Source organism: Cinclus cinclus, chromosome 13 (assembly GCF_963662255.1).
Source record: "Cinclus cinclus chromosome 13, bCinCin1.1, whole genome shotgun sequence".
NCBI lineage: Eukaryota > Metazoa > Chordata > Aves > Passeriformes > Cinclidae > Cinclus > Cinclus cinclus.
Window position 1 is genome coordinate 19844222 of NC_085058.1, and position 20082 is coordinate 19864303.

Sequence of the window (20082 nt, forward strand, 5' to 3'; positions counted from 1 at the left end):
GGAATGTGCCCCACTGCCTTCAGCCTCTGCTTGTGCTCACCTTCAGGTACATTTAAATCCCACTCCCTTCTAACTCCTCCCTCTATAGATCCCTTCTCTGTTACCTTCTTGCCTGGTAAGGATGCTTCTTTCTTAAGATCCAAATCAATTTGGGAGAAAGGGAGAAAGCCAACACAAAATGAAATGTCCATTCAGTTTCATTTCACAGCATCTCTCCCCATGCAGCTTTATTCACTAGCCTGATGCACAAATTGACTCCATTTAACAAGCTTATTCCTGTTATGTCAATAATGTCTCAGGCCTGTGTTACATCACACTCGGATGTTTGTGCTGCCTGTTTCGTTCCAGCATGAACCAACCACTTAAACTCACCGTTCCAAATTAAGAGAGTTTAACAAACACAGCCTTGCCAGCTGAAAGAAGTGAAATCCTCCAGTGTGGATTAATTTCCTAGCAAAAGGTGCAGAACTCCCATTTCCCTAACTTTGGCACTATGGATTTAAGGACTGCATTGTAAGTCAGAGGAGAGAATCTGGGCTGTCTGAAAAGTCAATGGCAAAACTCCCACTGGCATGAACAGGACAAGAATTCTGTCTGGAGAGAGTGCTTCCCAAATAGCTCCAACACTGCACGGAGTATTTCATTAAGAATGTGCTGTATTAAAGACTGGAGAGAGAAAAAAATCTTTATAGAGCTTTATTATCTGTACTGGTATCCTAATAACAGAACCAAAAGCATTAACAGCATCCCCCACTGCATTTCACATTTCTTTGCAAAACACAACCAAAAAAACCCAATGTCATTATCCTAGGTATTCTCACATATTCATAGAACCACAGAATGATCAGTGTTGGAAGGGATCTTAAAGGTAATTTTGTTCAAACCCAGTAAGAATTCTTACAAAACAACCAGCAGACAATCCTCATTTTTCCATTCAAAGCATCTAAGGTCACTGCTTTATAAGGCCTGGTTTCTAATAGCAACACATATTTTTATCATATATTGGTATCTTTACTCACCACTTGAGCAATCAGTCCCTCCCCAGCCTGGTTCACAGTGACACGTGTCAGGAGAGACACATCTTCCATGCACACACTCCTCTGTGCACAGTGCTGTTAAGAGGAAACAACACAAAGCATTGTAAGCATATTAAGTTGTTGCTAAACATACCCTAATCAATGCCTTAGACAGCAATATTTTGTTTAAAAATATTAAACAAAGCAAACACACAAAAAGTAATTACTCACTAGATTTAATTATTGCTAAGTGACCAAAATAAAATATAGGTCTCTTGACAGCAATAAATTCATTTGTCACTTCAGCCTTGTAATGAAAAACTTGCACACCAGAAATTCCTTTGGTTAGCAGTTTTGCTTCATAATAAAGTTTTCAACAAACTGATATTTATTATTTATTATTATGTGCTATAAGAACAGCAGCTTCTTACATCACACTCAAATTCCAATGGCTCATAAGACAAAACAGAGCTCAGCCTTGAAAGTGTATTAAGATCCAAATTAGATTAATAAAAAACAGCTCTAGTAAAATAAATAATTTTACTCTGTGATTCAGTGGCTGCAAGTGCATTTGTGTCTTTTCAAGGTCAGCCAGTTTTCCATAAGTACAGTTCCCTGTCTCTCTGGTGGAACACTGAAAGTTCAGTATCCTGAAGCTCAAACCAAGAAAAACAGGTTGGCTGAGGAACAGCTCGTAGTTTTTAGGATTCTCTTCCTGTGCTGTTTCAGTGTCTGACAGTTTCCAGTGTGTGTCCATCAGATACTAATGAACCTGGAGAGCACTGAACGACTGCTTTAAAGACTGAACTTTGCTGCTACTGCTTTGATTCCATTTTACCACTTAGGACACTGCCAAAAACTCCACGTGTCAGAGATTCAAATGGGTTGGTTAAGTTGGAACACATCATTTCCACGTAGACCAACATGAGTTATTAATAAATATGATGCAGTGGCAGTGAGGTCAGTGTATTAAACCGTAAACACATATATATAAAATACATGACCTAGATCATATATAACCTTTGGTTGTGTAGCCTGTGCTTTTACATCAGGTGAAATGTTGGTATTGAGTTTACTTAACCAAGAACTGCCTGAAGCTGGACTACGAAAGACTTGTCCCAACACAAATACAGTTCCTTCCTGTTTAAACCAAGGATAGCAAAGCTAATTTGGGAAGTAGCTTTGGGTTGCTCTAGTGAAAATGGAGCTGAACCACTCAATTCCTTTGAAATCAGCCAGCAAACTTTCTGGAAGTTTCCCTGATCTGAAGGTGCAATGTAAGCTGGAACCCTTTCAGTTGCCAGATATCTCCTGTGCCAAAATTCTCCACCACTGCCTTGGAGCTTTGAATGACTCCTGCTACACCTGACATTCTGCTTGGACCCCCAGACTGGAACACACCTTGGACCCACACCCAGGCTGCCATCAAAGCTCATGGAAACATTTTGCTGCCTATTCTGTGGTTGGGTCACTGCAGACCAAACCCACTGAGCTGCTCACAAAATATTTAAATCCAACTTCAAAATGCAGGTGAACTTAGAATAATCCTGTGGGACAAACTTTCCTGCTCTTTATCCAGCAGATCCCATGTGACCAGTGATTAGAACAGTGCCTCGTTAAAACGACTGCAAAATCTTTCTAAATTAATCATTTCCTTTCTACGTTTGCTGCATGTCAAAATTGCAATTTATTCTTACTCCATATCTTGTGTTTAGACAGTATTGCAGTGGGCATGAAATATTCATAGCTAATCTCTAGCCACTAATTGTCCTAATCTTTAGTGCATTTATTTTACTTGAGTTAGGCTTTCTGGAGACAGTGAAGCATCCTACTCTACAGCTGTAGGATGAAATTCAGGACATTCAGGATATTAGATAAACAGGATTTTCCAATAAAAATATACGCACCTTCATGCAATCATTTGAAAATAGCTGGTTATCCAGAACAAGGAGAAGTTCACATATAGAATAGTCACAAACTTATAGGGTTTTATTCAAACTACAGTGTGCTGAAAGATACAGAATATGCTGTTATAGGGATACTTTGGGAATTGTGCCCTGCACAGCTTTAGCTGAGAGTACATTTCTCACTGATGTGACATCCTAGTTTTGTAAGAGATGTGGAAGTCAAAACTGAGGCTTTGCTGCTGCCTGTATGGACATTTGCAATAATAAATCACTCTAACATGTAAAATGTGCAGCATTTTTTACCCTTTTAACTGGGCCACGTTCTCACCTCAAGGCAAATATTGTGAGCAACAAGGTTGATGGGGGACTAGTTCTTTGCTCTTCCAAATAACAAAACTCCCACACATTACTGCTCTAAATTTAGTTGATTTCCACACAAATTTATCACACCTTAACTGTGTTAACATAAATATGAAATAATAATGACTAATTAAGCAAAAAAGTTCCCTTAATCACTTGTCTAGCTGCAGTCCTATGGGAAGAGTGCAATATGAGACTTAGCAGCAAGACTCAAGAGAGAACTCCTCATTCTAAAGCACTCAGTCACATGAAAAAATTTTAAAAAATATTATAAAGAACTCTATCCTTGTTTTCAGGTGTTCTGAAGTCCCACGTCGCTGAAGATGACAATGCTTAATGAGCAATTAAAGATTCAAGTAAGGTGAAGATGCTTCTTGGAACTGTGGGTACTCTCATCTCTGGCTGATTAATTGCTAAACAAGTAGCTGTGAGCTCAGAGCTCACTAGTGACTAATCCCAAATGTGGGGGTCACAGAAAACCCCCTTTTTAAAACAGAGAAACTTTGACAGAAGTAAATCATTTAAATCAGACTCCTGCACTAACTGATTCAAATCATGCTTATAAAGGTCGTATTAGGGTACAGCTCTAAAGTTTTACCACAGCAAATAAAATTTTGAATTTCTCCTATAAAAGGGAAGTCTTGCCTTGCTGAAGTCTTTGGAGTTTAAATTAATTTTTCATTCTATTAACATTCAACATAATAGGACACAATGGTCCCCAAGGCATTCTTCATAATACACTTTGTACAGCGGTTTGCAAATGATCTTACTAGTTAATGGAACTATAAAAATTACTTGCACATAAAGGTCAAGAAAAATAAAGATAAGTATATACTTTCTGACACTGTCCTGTTCAACACTCAGCTAAAGGCCCCTGGAGTAAAGAAAACTTGTCCTAATGCAAGGAATATAATTCCTCCCGGTGTAATAGCCCAAGCACTTCAACCTTTGGAATTCCAGACTTTTTATGTCTGCATTTTCCCTCAACCACTTCACTTGAGCAGTCCAGCACCTCATTGATCAGTATATTATTAGCATTCTTGGCATGAGTTTGACATCAGTTTGTAGTTTGATTCAGCCTGGTAATAAAATGACCTACATCAAAGCCCTGCCAAAATGCCATCTTTGTCGCAATGTGTTTAGCATGAGTTATTTGCCCACATTCAAGGTTACACAGCAACTGCTCCTTATCATGCAATAAAGGCAACAAAAGGGTTCTGTAACAATCCATTTGATGCTTATCACTTACTTTATAATTACAGACTGGGCTTTTTTAACATATAAGGTCAGTCCTCAGGGAAATAGACCTAAAGATTAAACTCTTTTCACACCTGAAACGGCTGCACTGGGGAATGGATGTTAAGAGAAATGAATTCCTCTAACACTAGTGCTTGTTCTTTAATTGTTGCCCAGAATTTGAATTCAGATATGATAAATGGTTTGTCTGTGTCTTCTCTCCACAAAGGTGTGAAGTGGCCAGAATATTGCAATGAGGAGAAGAGCTCAGTGGAGCAGACTGCAGAATATTTCCACTGCAGAGCTCCTTCAGCTAAAGGGAACCACAGGGAGTTCATCCCAGACAAAAGCAGGGATGCAGAGTCGCTCAGTCTTCCTTGATGCTGCATTCCCCTGTATGGATCCAAATTATGATGTTGCAGGGTTCAACTTTGTTGTTACACCCACTGTGACACCCTGCTCATCACATCATTCACCCACTGACTGCTGGCACCCACTGAGCTCCACAATCAGCCTCTTTCCCAGAGGTCGAGGTGCATTTAGGGAAGAGTTTCAGCCTAGGGGAACAAGTATGGTGTGATTAACTTGAAAAATTTTCATTGTCCAAAAACATAACCTGTGCATTTATTTCACAAAAGACAGTCACAAACAACCTAATCTATGCTTGCATTGGAGTGTGGTAACATTTGTGGTGGTCCTTAGAACCTGTGGGAGTTCACAGCTACCGACCCAGCAACTTCCATCTGCCATTGTCCCACTTTGCCGTGCCAGACAAGCAAAATATCTCCAAAACAAAGAGCAGGGTAATTACAAAGTGTGAAGGACCCGGAGCAGAACAGAAATCAGGCTCCTTGAGCTGTGCTTGCTCGCGGCAGCACGTGCTGCTGGAGAGCTGTGCTGGAGCATTCCGTACACACTGGAGTTTCCTGGGCTCTGTGGGATTCCTGCCCAGGATCATAGAGCAGCCAGGAGGTGACAGAAAGCATAAAGAACTCTAGATACATTATGATAATGGAAAACATTGCTAAATGGAGATATGGATGCTGCTATTGAGACACAATGAGAAATTCAGGCACTCGCCTGGAACTGCACAGAATGAACTGGTTCATTTGGACTGCACACATGGCACAAGGTCATTGCCTCAAAATATCTTCTTTTGTCTGTCTTACCTCTGCCAGGTTTTCTTCACTATACACTGATCTTGCCCAAACTCTGACCAACTTCATTTATTTTCTGTGAACCAGTGATAAACCTGCATTTTTTCTTTTATATTGCTGGTATTTTAGCTTCAGATTATTTAACCAGTTCACCCCATGCTTGATAGTTGTTGGACTAAGCAAAGCATAAATTTAATGGCAAAAGTGATGGCTTCCTTCTAATTTAATATGTGCCCCTGAAATTATTTGGGCCTTTTTAGCCCGTTCCTCCATTCCCTTGTGCCACTTTTAGGATAAAGAATGATTTTGTCAGGTGAAATAGCTGTTATCCCATGGCCAGTGGTTTCAGATAATGCAGAGAGGTCAAAGTAGATGAAAGAAGATGAAAATTATTCTTGTTCCTTATCAGTTTGGACTCTCTTCACTCAGGGCCTCTCTGGTGCTTCCATCTTAATGTACTGGCCTGGGTCCAGCTTGTGCTGAGTCGACAGTGTCAGCTTCATTAGAGATGCCTGTAGTCAGCTTTTGGCTGGATTCTCTTTGCCTGTGCTCAGGAAAGGGAGGTTTGATAGCACAAGAAAAATGACTACAGCTAATGCATCCAGGTAGGTTTTCCTCATTCTTGGATTATTGCTTATTTATGGAATGGATGATTTCCTCCCTAAATCACTGACTTTCCATCAGGAATCAAGCTGATTTGATGGTTTCCTGGATAATTGCTTCAATGAAGTGGGATTATAGCTCTTTGCATAGCTTAATGTCTCTTTCTGTGGTCATCAGTCAGGATACATCCATTAATTTATCACCATGGAAAGCACTTTCATGCAAGGTTTAGCAACTTCCAAAGATGAAGAGATCTCAAAGCCTGCTCAGGCTCTGAGGAATTTATTGTTTCAGTGCATGGCAACCCTTTTTCATCTTCCCATGAAAGTACCAGAGAAAAACACAAGCCCAAGGAGATCAATGAGACTGATGCAGAGCAGATAACCCTTTTCCTGTAGCTGCAATTCCAGCACTTCTTTTGCAGATTTGGAATTAGACACTGTGCATCAATGCAATCAGAACAGAATCAATGGTCTTTTAGTTGTCTGAGACATGGGGCTCTCTGACCACTGCCTCAATGAGATATTGATCTGTTCTGGGTTGTGTTATCCTCAGTCCTGACACCCGGCCAAAGCTCAGGGATTAGGCCAGGCATGACTTGTGAATGTCTGAAGTAAAAGAACAGTGGAGATCCATTCTGAGGATTTTGTCTTTTCCCAAGAGCAGAATCTGACATGAGTCAGTGTCATCACTGACAACAGATCAGTAAATCCCTGGATCCATTTGCTGGAACATGAAGACTGGTTAAAAAGCATAAACCCCATGGTTGTTTTTTACCCTTTCCATTGGTGAGTAAATAGTAACCTGGGGTTCTGATCACTATCAAGGTGAACACAGAGCCTTCCACATCCTTGAGTGTCCCAGGCTTGTGGCATGGACTAGTTTAGGGGTCCTGGAATAATTCCAGCAAGATCTCAATGTTTCAGCCTCCAAGGGCCCTTCAGGAGGAATGCTCACAGTTTACTGCCACTTGAGGAGCTGGCACTGATGAGAACCTCCTTCAGTCCATGCTGCAATCTGTTGCTTTAGACCTTACTCGAGGGAGTGAATAGGGAAGTGAACTGTGCCAGGGGAAGGGCAGGGGAGGGAAGAGACTGTCACTTGTTCTGTGTGCCCTGAGACCGGTGGAGCACAGTTTGGAATGCCAGTCTGGTTGGTTCTGAGGAACAGCTGAGCTGGAGCAGCACATCCCTGAGACAGGAATGGCATCGCATCACTGACCATAATACAGTGACAGTGACAGAGAAGTTTAGAGCCTGCAAAAGTAGAGGTCGGGGGAATCACACATTTAACAGAGTCTTTGTGGCATTTTGATGCCCCATTGGTTTCATCTGCTCTGGTGGAGAGAGGGAATGGGAGATAGCACTCACCATTTAGTGCTGTCTGAGCAAGAGCTGCAGAGCAGCCTCCTCATAGCAGCAAACGTCAGAGAGCATGACTGGGGTCAGGAAGCTGAACTCTGTTGTACCTTTGGCTGTTTTAATAACAAGTGCAGGAGTTGAAGGCCCAAAAATGGATGGTAGAAAGGCATTGAGGGACTCTGAGCACTCGAGTTCATCTGCCCTGCAAAGTGGACAGGTTGCAGGGCTGGGTAAGAACAGCACTGATCCCTTAGTCTGGAGATAAAATCACAGCTCAGCTGCAGCCAACAGAATAGGTGCAAAGGCAGGTGGGGGTTAAGTGATGAAGGAGGCAAATCCTGCAAGAAAGACAATGTCTAATCCAAACAGGTCCTACCTAACTCACACCTCAGACCAAGGTCAGAGACATCCACACAGGGACTCCTGCTCAGTCCCAGGGCTCCAGAAGAATAAAAACACCAGAGCCTGGGCTTCGTCTTGGGGCAGAAAGAAGTTCCTCCTTCTGGTGAAATCCTGATCCTCTAAGGTGAGTCAAACTCCCAAATCCCTTACCGGTTTGTTGGGGGTTAGGATTTTTCCTTTTGTTTCTTTCTCTCATGGAATTTTGTCCCATCTGTTGCTAAGAGACAGTAATGACCAATATTTAAGAGAGAGGAAAGAAATGGCCAAGGTGGGAGAAGGGTGCAGCTGGCTACTCTCTTTCCTGGGGGGTTTTGAGCTGGGAGAAGGGGCTTGGTGTAGCTCTTCACTCTCTCTCGCTGTCGGCATGGTGGGGAGACAGGCTGTGATCACTGTGGGGAGAATTCACCACCATGGCGAGGCTCCATCTCCTGCTGTCTGCTCCTACTGCGAGTGAAGCTCTGCTTGTGGGAGCAGCTGTTGCACTGGAGCCTTATTAACCCTAACTCACTGAGAAAAGGACCTTCACCATCTCGGGTGCTTCAGGGGAAACCCTGCGATCTGACCTTATCTGCCTCCAGAGGAACCTCTCTTGGCCGTGTTCAGGAGCTCGGCTGCCGCTGCCCAGCCCCTCCATTTCTCTACCGCTGCTCCGGGATTTTCACTACGCTGCCTGCCGGACACCCCGCAGTTCCTGCTGCAGCAGAGTTTCTGCTACATTTATTTTGCTACTCCGACGTCTGCTCATCCCCACCCTCCCAGCCGCCGCTCTGAGGTTCCTGCTGCAGCCCCTTTCGCCATCCATCCCGCCGCCATCACCGCGTGAGGGAGAAACGTGCCTGAGCCCCGCGCCACAGCGCCCCCTGCTGGCTCGGAGGAATCAGCGACCCCTGCCCAGCCGGGAGCCAGCAGCGCCCCCTGCGGCTGTGAGCAGAACTGCACCGCAGGGCTCAGAGGGGGCCCTGGGTTACTGTTCTCTTTGGTCCCATTTGTTTGGGTTTCTGTTCTGTTTGGTGCTGTTTGTTTGGGTTCCTGTTCTGTTTGGTGCCATTGGTTTGAGTTTCTGTTCTCTTTGGTCCCGTTTGTTTGGGCTTCTGTTCTGTTTGATGCTGTTTGTTTGGGCTTCTGTTCTGTTTGGTGCCATTTGTTTGCCTTGTTATAAGTAACTAGTAAACCCCTGTTATTCCTTTTCCCAGATCTTCGCCTGAAAGCCCTGTAATTTCAAACTTATAATAATTCAGAGTGAAAGGGGTCAGGTTCTCTGCTCCAAAGGAGGTTCCTGCCTTGCTTGGCAGACACCGGTCTTCAAACCAAGACAGTTTTAAAGCTGTCTTTCTCATTGCCTTCACAGAAAGTGAACTGGAGCCCAGAGAGAACTCATCAGGGATCAGCTAAATATTGATGATTGTTGATCCTTTGAGGCCTGCAACAAATTTTATCATTTTCTGCCATTGCTTCAAATAGAAATAGTCATTGTGTTGTGCCATGTTGAGAGGAAAGAGTTACAGTGAGATCAATTCTGCTGATCAATGTTCTAATACAATACTATTCTGTGGGACAATTTCAGCATTTAACATTTTCTGGTAAATGATTTCTCATTGTTTCACTCAGGGTTCAAAACAATCATTAGCACTAGTTCAAACTGTTAATGAGGTTAAGGGAGATCCTGAATCAGCAGAGCAGAATCTGTGACCCTGGAAAGCTTTTCCCCTCCTGTGCCCTCTGTCTACTGCTTCTGTTTTGGTAAATTGACCAGTTCTTCCCAGCAATTTGTAGGAAATACATTTTCACTTGTTAATTTTCCACTGGAACTTGATTCATCCAACCAACAAACTTAATTTGTCTGCAAATTGTGCTCTGTGTGGCACCCTCAGAAAGAGCAGCACTATCTTTTTCTAAGCAAGGCAGAAATATTAACATTTACTCTTGGCATGGTCCTTCATTCTCTGTGTACGCAGCCTAGGAGACCTCACTCCAACAAAGCCAAATGCAGTCAAATAGGCTTTGCCTGAAGGAAGCTCCAGGTTTTTTGAGGACAGAAGTGCCAAAACCAGTGAAAGTTTTCCCCAGTCATTCTGTTCTTAACTTCATGGGATTTCTTTGCTGTTGCTTGATGAAATTAAATTCTTGACAGGTTGGGAATAGAGGAGGAGCTTGTACCTAAGAACCCTGGTCCTTCCAGCTTTCCTGCCAATCTGTGGAGCAGCAGCCAAACCTACCAGAAGAAGAGAAACATAACCTGGCCTATCAAACTACCTGTGGGGGCAGGGGGCACCAAACCACACCCAGCACAGAGGCAGGAATTCCCGTTCTCCACTCCTGGGTAACCTTGCCTGCAGTCTGAGCTCTCCTGGGAGTTGTGCTGGAATGGACAACAAGCTGCCTGATGTGAAAAACAGAGCTGTAAATCAGCTAAAAGTGGTAAATCACAAACATTTCCATCATAGAATGACTGGAGGAACACGCGGCACCCTGCAGGTGAGGAAGGTGAGAAGTAAATGACAGATGGACAGGTGAGAGGTGTGGCAGAACCAGGTGAAACTCAGCTGCTGGGGGATATTTCCAGCCTCACCATAGAAACTCCATCAGTACAGTATCACTGCTTTCCTTCATGCCACAGCCACTCTGCTTTCCTCCTGTGATTGTAGCAATCTGAGAGACCAGGGATTTACAGGTTCCAATACTGGCTGAGGAGCTGTTTGATTTAAACAGTGAGACAGGAAGCACATGGGAAAATATCAAAGAAAATGAGCCATTACCAGAAAAAAAAACCTCACACATTTATAATTGGAAACATTTATATCTGGAAATCACCTCAAAATCACAGCACTTGAATATTTTGCTACAGGTTACCCACTCAGGGCATTGAGTGAATTTCTTTGTGTACAAATTCCATCAGCCTGTGATATATTTATTTTGAAATCTGGTAGCCTTGCTACATGTCCGTAGTTCTCTGATTACTGACTTGCCCTGAATTGTGGGTCTCATGCCAAGAAAATTCTATTTTCTGACAGCAAATGACACAGCTCCACTGCTGATTGATTTCCATAGGTACAGAGTGTGTGCTCTGTGTTACAGTGAGGATGGAGGCATCAAAATGTTGTTTTTAGAAGATCAAAAGTAGATGGATGAAGGCATCTGGACTGCATGACACTTCTGGCTGTCTTTGCTAGGCAATGCAACACTTAATAAAACCAAATTACACAGATGTTCCCAGAAAACTTTTGGTCCTGCAGCAAATTGAATAGAACTATCAATGTTTCAAACAAAATCTTTCTTCATTCTCATTCCAAAATTTATCAAGTCAGTCTAACAACAATCCTTTCTTTGTTTCTCACCAAAACAGGATGAATATGGACAAGTTTCTAAAGGCAAACCCATCCTTGAGGCCAGGCCCAGGCCCCAGAGGGCCAACATATTTCAAATTTCATTTCAAACCAAGGCCCACAATGCAAGTCAAGGTGACCCTGCTGAAATCAGGGACAGACTGTGCTCTGTTTGAAGATCATGCTCGTGTATAAGCTGCACTAACGTTCCTGGGGATGGAATATTTAAATGCAGACTCCTTTCACTTTTCTCACATTTCAAAAGGAATCACCGCAACGTGTTTCACAGCAGCTTTCTGAAAAAAACTGTAAAAAAGACAACACAGGAAACTTTTCATGCAATGATGGGGGCTGATTCTCATCTCAAGCCACTTGTTTAAACTTCCGGTCACCAACTCCAGATTGCAGAAGTTCAGCTGATTTAGGATCAAGACCAATTTTGGGATGTCAAATGTCTAGAGAAACTTTCTATTAATGTCACAGTAAACACAGTAAAATGCACTTTGCAGTTCCTGGGATTCACAGTGTGGCCTGGAGATAGAAGGTGGGAGCTGGAAACAAAAACTCTTCCCTACATTCAGAAACTGCTGAAGAGGGCTACCATTTATAATAAAGTAAATATGGCATATCATTGACAGTAGTTGATGAAAAGATAATTTTAGATGTTTTTAGTAATGCTTTTAAAAGGAGTTCTATTTAAGCTGGACATTTGTCAAAACACGGCACCTGTGAATGCAGGTTTGGTGACATCAGATCTGAGATCTGTACCAGAGAGCTCCTTCAGCAGAGCTGAAGGAAAAGGTTCCAACCTGGTCAAAGGTTCCGAAAAGGTTCCATTTCTTCACCAGTCTCCTTACAATATGTTTCATACATCTTTTTTTTTATTTTTAATCAGAAAGGTATTTCTTTATTTGACTCAATTTACATATTTACAGTGTAAGCTTTGTGAAGCAAAGCCATCTTCTAGTTTTGCTCATGGATTTTTGGACACCACAGTAATAAAAGTAAATCATAGCATTCAGAAGGGAAAAATCTTGATAAAAAGAAGGAAAGGTTTGGGGTTAGGTAGATTCGTTAAATAGTTCCTCTTGACTTACTGCATCAGAGAAAGTGAGGATTCCAAAAGTGAATACCTATGTTAGAAATACTGAGCTTAAGATAAACTATTCAAAAACGTTTTGTGATCAAATCTGCAATGGACTGAAGTTGCATGAAAAATCTCCCTTGGGAGCCTTAAAACTGCTCTATTAAAATGGAAAGTAAGTGCAACACCACACAATGTGAAGGGGAATGCTGTAATCCTGACACAGAGAGGAGCTGGGAATGTCTGTAGACACAGTTCCAAGCACACCAGGCTCTAAAGGATGGCTCCATGGCTGCTTAGAAGAGCTCTGTCCCTGATTAGCTTTTTGACATCTGATTAATCCCCTTCCCTGTACTAAGTATCAAGTGTTAACAGATGCTTTTCCAGCCAACATCATCTTCTTTCCCTCAGAACAATTAGGGAACCAGAAATGAAAACTGATTTGCCAATTGACTCTATTGCAAACATAAAATTTCCATAGTGTGCCCTCTGGGCACCTTTAGTTCACTCCTATTACCCATTGTGCCCTCCCACACTCTTTTGTTCCTCTCTTCCCATGAAGAATTTCCCTTCACTATCAGAACTTCAGCTGTTAGAGGGCAGGGATAGGTGGGATTTTGGGAAGGAATTGTTCCCTGTGAGGGTGGGAAGCCCTGGTACAGGTGCCCAGAGAAGCTGGGACTGCCCCTGGATCCCTGGAATGTCCAAGGCCAGGTTGGACACTGGGGCTTGGAGCACCCTGGGGCAGTGGAAGGTGTCCCTGCCATGGCAAGGCTGGAATGGGATTTAAGGTCCCAAGGCATTCCAGGATTCCATGAACTCACTCTGCAGATCATTTATTACTGTGGAATACTAACACCACTCAGAAATGGTGCACAGCCAGAGTTCTCACCCAAGGTGAAGGAAATCGGAGCACTCACCCTGTTTGATATCCAGGCTGCTGCTGCAATGTTGTAGGTTCAATAGGAAGAAATGACTTCTTTTCCAAAGTCTCGGAGTGATTTTCTGCACAATTTGGCATCTTAATATTTTTACTCTTTGGTCTAAATGATTTATGCTTTAGAGTTGTAAGTATTTTATATTTTAACATAAGTGATTGCTTTCTACAAATTTTCAAGACTTCTTCCGTAACAGCACTGTCAGTTTGCATTAAGCTCCAGAGTAAGAGTCTTTTTTTTTTTTATATAGTCTCCATCAGAAATGGATGCAATAGCAAAAAGTCCATGGAATCATATATTTCACTTTATCCTACTATGAAATGTGGAAGGTGTGCCACAAACCCCAGAATTATTTGGGAACAAATGGAATGACAACTTCTTTAAATTCCCACCCAGCAAACCCAGGAATTACCCAGCATTTGAGAAATCAACTTCCGTAAACACAAGTAGTTTAATAGAATCATAGAATCACAGAAGCATAGAGCTGGAAAGGACCCACAAGGATCATTGAATTCCAGCTCCTGGCCCTGCACAGGATCACACCATGTGCCTGGAATGGTCTTTCTTGTGTCAGGCTCACGTGGTATTCCCTGTGAGGATGCCATTGGTATTGTTCAGAGGCACTGCTAAAAGGATGGAATAATTACAGACAGGCATTCCAAAAGTTCACATAAAAGAAATGCACATTATGCACAGGAAGATGCTGAAAGCACTGTATGCTCTGGGCCAAATTCCATCTGCCAAATGCTTCCAGCCACTCTCATTCCTGTGCTAGAGGAGATGGGGAGTAACTGAGCTGTAAGTAAGTGCACCCAGGTAGCCAAATGCCTCCTCCTGCTTGCCCAGGTTGCCGTATTTAGGGCATCCATGGCTGTTGCTATAAAAGGCTGTGAGAGCAGAGGGTGGCACGAACAAGGCCCACAAAGCCTCAGCCAGCCCAGACCACTGCCAGCACCAGCTCGTCCTTCCCAACATTCTGAACAGAGACCAAAACACTTGAAAAGAGCTGTTCACTCCAGCTTCCAGAGTGCTCCCCTGCCACTACTGAAACCAAGAGGTGGAAAGACACAGAAAAACCACAAGTAGACTTCCTGAGGATCATATTGATGAGTGTTTTACTATCTGCAGCATGGCTGGCTGTACTGGGCTGGCTGGGATGGGGTTAACTCCTCTCAGCTTGGATCATGCTGTGCTTTAGGTTGGTGACCAAACCAACGCTGACATTTCAGCTACTGCTGAACTGTGCTGGCACAGCACCCGGGCTTTCTCTGCTCCTCACATCATTCACATTTGTTTTATCTCAATCCACAAGTTTTGTTTTTTTTTGACTCTCCTTTCCTCTTCTGCCATCCCATCGGATGAAGGGAATGGGAGCAGCTGCAGGGATCAGTGAGGAAGGAGGCCACACCCCTGCTATTTTATCATGCCTTCTGTGTTATCATGTGCTATCGTGTGTTATATGTGTCATGATGTTATTAATGTTATCACATGTTATTATGTGTTACCATGTGTTATTCATGCTATCACGTGTTATCATTCCATTGTAGCACTTCAGGCATTCTTGCAGTTTCACTATTCAGTTTTATTTACATTTTCAGTCTATAAGATGCCTAGAAAGGAGGAAGGGGCCCCTGGCACTGACACCTGGCAGGAGGTTGCAGTAGCTGTTTCTTGAAGGCAAGAAGGAATCTGCCTGGTAATGATCCCCCGCATCTGGCTGGTGGCTTCCCAGATATCCAGAGTTTGTGTGGGAGCTGCTCAGGGAAGGTTGCAGCCCGAGGAATACAGGAAGGAAGCAGAAAGAGATGGTATCTCAGATTTTGTATGTACATCAGGAGCTCTTTCAAAGGCCATCTCGATTTAGGTAACTTCCTCTCTCTACCTTTCCTTCCTTTTCACCAAAGCTTTAAAACTTCTCCAGAGCACAACAAAAATCAAATAATGGGAGAAAGATGCAAAGGAGAGATCAAGAAAGCAACTTGTGGGTTAGAACAAGCTGACCTTTAAGCTCCTTTCCAACCCAAACCATTCTATGATTCCAATTTCAATTTTAAGCCTGTTTCATTTCACACATCTGTCTTCCTTCTGACCCTACTGATTTCCATGAGTTAACCCAGCTCACCACATGCCTGGACTACTCATGAACTGCAAACTGTTTTGGAGGGGAAAATCTTCTGGAATTTTGTGTCTTCATAATTCCATAAATAGCAAATGCTCTGTATGCCCACACCCTCATTCATCCCTGGGATGCACAGGACCCTGTTTTTATTCTGTGCAAGGGAATGGATCCCAGCACACAGGGAAGGTTGGGACACAAAGCCATTATGGAATAGCCCTGGTGCCTTCAGGCCATGCAGGATCAGCGCAGGCTGCCATGAATCTCTCTGAGGTGCATCCCAGCAGGAGCAGGATTTGAGAGGGCTTCCAGACACACCCTGGTGGATCTGTGCTGAGAGAACAGCTGGGGATCAGCCTGACTTTGCTAAAAGAGGGCAAATTAATGGACTAAACTTTGCATGGCTCTTTCTTTGAACTCAACAATGAATCACATCTATGGTGCTTGTGATTTTTCTGATCCTGCTGAAGCTCCCAGCCATCCCAGCCATCCCAGCCACCGTGAGGAGCTCTGGATCCAGTGCCTCCTTCTGTGTCTGCAATCCCAGAGTGCTTTTACACTGATCCAACAGAGACTGCCTAAAACAGACAGAAAAGCTTTTTGTGCTACACTAGCAACAGTCTAAATTTTTTTCCAACCATAATGCCTGCATAATTTTTCCTCTGATATTTATTAAGCCCCTTGAGACATTATATAGCTTCAGCATTCCCTCCTTTTTAACTTTATGCTATTTTCATTCCTTTGTATGAGCATTTTGTTTCTCCTCCTTCTCCTGCACTGCTTCCAGAAGTCCTTCCCCTATTTCATTACTGCTCCCCACCAGCATCTTTGCAAATCACTCAGCATCCAGAGGCTGAGTGCAAACATAAAATTATGGATGGGGGATGAGAACCATCCAGGGGGTCCCTCCAGTATCTTTAGGCTAAACAGCCACCCACTGGCTTCATCTGTGTCACCAGCTGAACTGACCTGCTTTTAGGGCTGGTGTCCCTCTGCCTTCACACTCCTCTGTCCCAAGAGGTTCTGAATGAACAAGGAAAGGCCCGTTTCCTCTCAGTTTCCCTTCAGATGGGAACAAAGGATTCAAACAATTTTCCCTATATTCTTCACTGGGAAAAGATGTATGGAGTCATCTCCAATGCATATAAAGGGAGAAATTTCAAAGTGTCTCCTACTGTCATTTCAATTCTATAATTAATAACTATATGCAGAAAGGCCTTCCACACCATTTTCTCGCTGTCACACATCCCAAATCAGACAGAGAAAAAGAATGTCCCCTGATAGGAAGTATCTATGTCCTGCTATAGTATTTCCCCTAATTTAGGTTGCATTATTGATGTACAGAACTCTGTACTTGAATAATGTAACAGTAAGGCTCTCACAGAAAGCACCAGCACTGGCTTTAATGTGTGTCTATAAAGATAAGAAAAATGTATTTTAAAAGTCCAGCAGCTTTCAAACAATATATTTTCAAGTTACAGGAATGCTCACCACAATGAATTTAAAATTGAGGTGAGAAGGGGGGGGCAACATTTCTTCTAAAATGCTAATGAGTTACTGCCTTAAAAAATGAAAAAAAAAATCAACAAATCTGACGTACGAACAAACAATATGAATATTCAGGAAGTTTAAGCTGCTGATTCAACGTTTTCTGGGAGTGCAGAACTTTTGCACTGATCACAAAAGCCATTCTTTTTCTTCTCAACATGAGCACACTTGACTGTGGTGTCGGTGTGCTGCTGGAACATATGCATGGAATTGCAGAGATTGTAATTCATCCAGATGGCAGGAAGCTCTGGAATTGTTACTCCTATGCTACAGATGTTTAACAATCCAACCATATGGCTCCAATAAGGCAGCCTTGTCAAAGAATACAAAAACTGCACTAGACACAGAGCCCTGTAATGGGAATGCAGTCCTGGGGTGGGAATGTTCATATGGCTGCACTATAAATGCACACATCACACTAGGAAGTTGGTGTGGCTACTGCAATTAGAGAATTTATGAAACATTATTTAAACTCCTGTAAACAATCAGGCCTCGTATTTGCATAATTTCCCCAAGTCAGCTATTAAAAGAACATTATTCATTTGTTTTTGGAATTCATTAAAGGCATCAAACAAAGGTGAGTTGAAAAACTGGGTAAATAAATACATGTAAATACAATAATGTCCCCAAACTCTGGCCTGAGGGAAATACCACTGTAGGTAAAAACTGAGATTCAACCAGTGAGACCAACAGTTTCACTAGAAAAAATTTGTCAAAGCCAGGGAGCCCTGCTGATGCTTGTGACAATTGTAATGTGGAAAACTGAATGCTGAGAAACAATCTGAGATCAATAATATCTTGGCCAAGAAAGGAAAGCACCATGAAATGGTCCATCCACAACTCTACTGAATTTTGGCAGATTTGAAAGACAGATAAATGGCAGCAAATCAGATTGTTAAATCACTAATCCTGTCATTATTGCATCCTGTCACATTGCATAGATTTAGACATTAGAAAAAGAGTGTAAGGTAGGAGAGTGAAGAAAACACTTAGGAGCTCAACTCAATCTGTGAAGAAAAGGTGAATTCCCAAATTTTTGTTTCATGGTTGGTGCATTTCTGCCCAAAAGTCAGCTGGCAGTAGCTGCTGCTCAGAGTCCCATCTGCCTTCCCTCTGATGTCAGGTCTCTGACCCTTTGTTCCCCACAAGAAGTGTCTCCTTCGTACAAATCTGTTGTGCAAGAATAAGATTAAAATGGACAGACTGAACAAAGCATTGGTCTCTCAGACAAAAATGCATCCATTTAGCACACAGGGCATCTTTCCACCTGACATATTCTTAAAGAGAACTATTCAATTACCATCTCCTCACAGGCTAAAGAGCACAAAAGAGCCATGTAATATTCTTTTTTTTTTTTTTTTGAGCAGCAAAGTATTCAGAGCTGCTTTATCTACCACAGATACTAATCTAAGCAATATAATTTTAAAACATCCTTACAAAAACCTTGAAGGGCAGTTGAACCCTGTGGTTGTTTAAAAAAAGATTTTCTGCAGTTTATGCATTTGCTCTGCCAAAAGCTTACCTTAGCATACAAAGTACAGTAAATCATAGCTGCTCTGATTTACTGCCCAGACTGTGCTGTTTGTTTTCAGGGACAGCTCAGGGAAAAGCTCTGTCAGGTATAAGAACATTCAGAGAAGGGGAATCGTTTTGCAAAGCTCTCACAATGGTAACAACATTTCTACGATATCAGTGAAGGGGAAAAAATGCAGATGTGCAATTGCAGCATTTTTCAGGGGGGATTTTTTGAATACAACTACAGTCCCAAAATATTTCAAGACCTTTGGAGGCAAAAGGACAATTTCATACCCCAAAACTGTTTAGCCTAACTATTAATGGGCTGGCTAGTTGTATCATTTACCAAGCAACCAGTTAAATGATTGGACCTTCTGCCTGAATTCCACATTTTTATGGGGCAGCAGAATGTACAGATGCCAAAAAGGCAAAGAAGACACCATAGAAGTGGCAGAGCAAGAAGGTCTGAATTAGTTAGAACTGAGGGTAGATTTTATTAGACTTAATCTGTTTAGAATGCCCCAACAGGAGGACAAAGATAAAACCACATATCTGACATCCTTCTAAAAGTTAGTAAATGAGAAGGAAAAGATCAAAAACAGTAGCTGAAAGCCTTCACTTCTGCTTTAAAATCCAAGAAACAGTCATTAACAGAGATTTAAACTCAGCCCTCTCTAGTCTAAACATGTCACTGTTAATTACAAAGCTATTTAACTTTTGCAAGAAACAAAGACTGCTATTAATGAAAGAAGAACCAATTAGCCTTTAATCTACACACTGTTTTTTAATCAAACTTTCTTTTGATCATCAGACTCACTGCAGGATGTATCCCTCCTCCCCATGTTGTAGTGGCTTCCATGATTGCTAATGGAATGGATTTTAAAGGGCTGGCAGAGCAGGGAGAGCCCTCTCTGAAGGGCTGGAGCTTCCCTCCCTTCCTGCCAGGAGCAGCTCAGGAAAGTGGAATTTTGTGTCCTGACCATTCTTGGAGCTGCTGTCTTTGGAGCAGTAGCACTGAGTGTGTCTAAAGGAATATGGGACAGGAGTACTGGACAACCTTGTTAGGAAGCAGCAAAAAAAAAAACAAACCCAAAAACAAAAACAAAAAAAAACCCCCACCAGTTTAAAGAGAAGTAAGAAATGGGATGGAAAAAGGCAAAAGCAGAGAAGTGCCTCCAGGAATGAAAATGGAATTCACTGCTGACTGCAAAGAATGATGAATGAGAGAATTTGCTTCTTGGCACAGGAATATATTGTGGAAAAACAGAACAGAACAAAACAAAACAAAACAAATGGGATCAGGGCTTCATGTGTTACAAACAAAAGGAGTGACACGAAAAGGATCCCATTAGCAAAATATTGTGCCTCCAAACTGTTCCTTGAGGGCTCCCAGAATTTCAAGGAGGTTTTCTGTTTGGTTTGGGGGATTTTTTTTTTTTTTTTTGTTTTTCTGTGTGGCTACTTGTAGTAGCAAAATAATAAGTCCAAGCATCTGGAATCCATCATGATGGAGAAC

At 42.4% G+C, this 20082-nt stretch overlaps 1 protein-coding gene across 2 annotated transcripts in view; it reads right to left on the reverse strand.

Moving 5' to 3' along the window:
• MEGF11 (multiple EGF like domains 11) overlaps nucleotides 1-20082 on the reverse strand; it is a 192443-nt gene that overhangs the window by 166771 nt on the left and 5590 nt on the right. For both annotated transcript variants that reach the window (XM_062501836.1, XM_062501835.1), the window contains exon 4: nucleotides 1020-1112. In XM_062501836.1, coding sequence (XP_062357820.1) covers nucleotides 1020-1112 — 93 coding nt within the window. The remainder of the gene's footprint in view (nucleotides 1-1019; nucleotides 1113-20082) is intronic.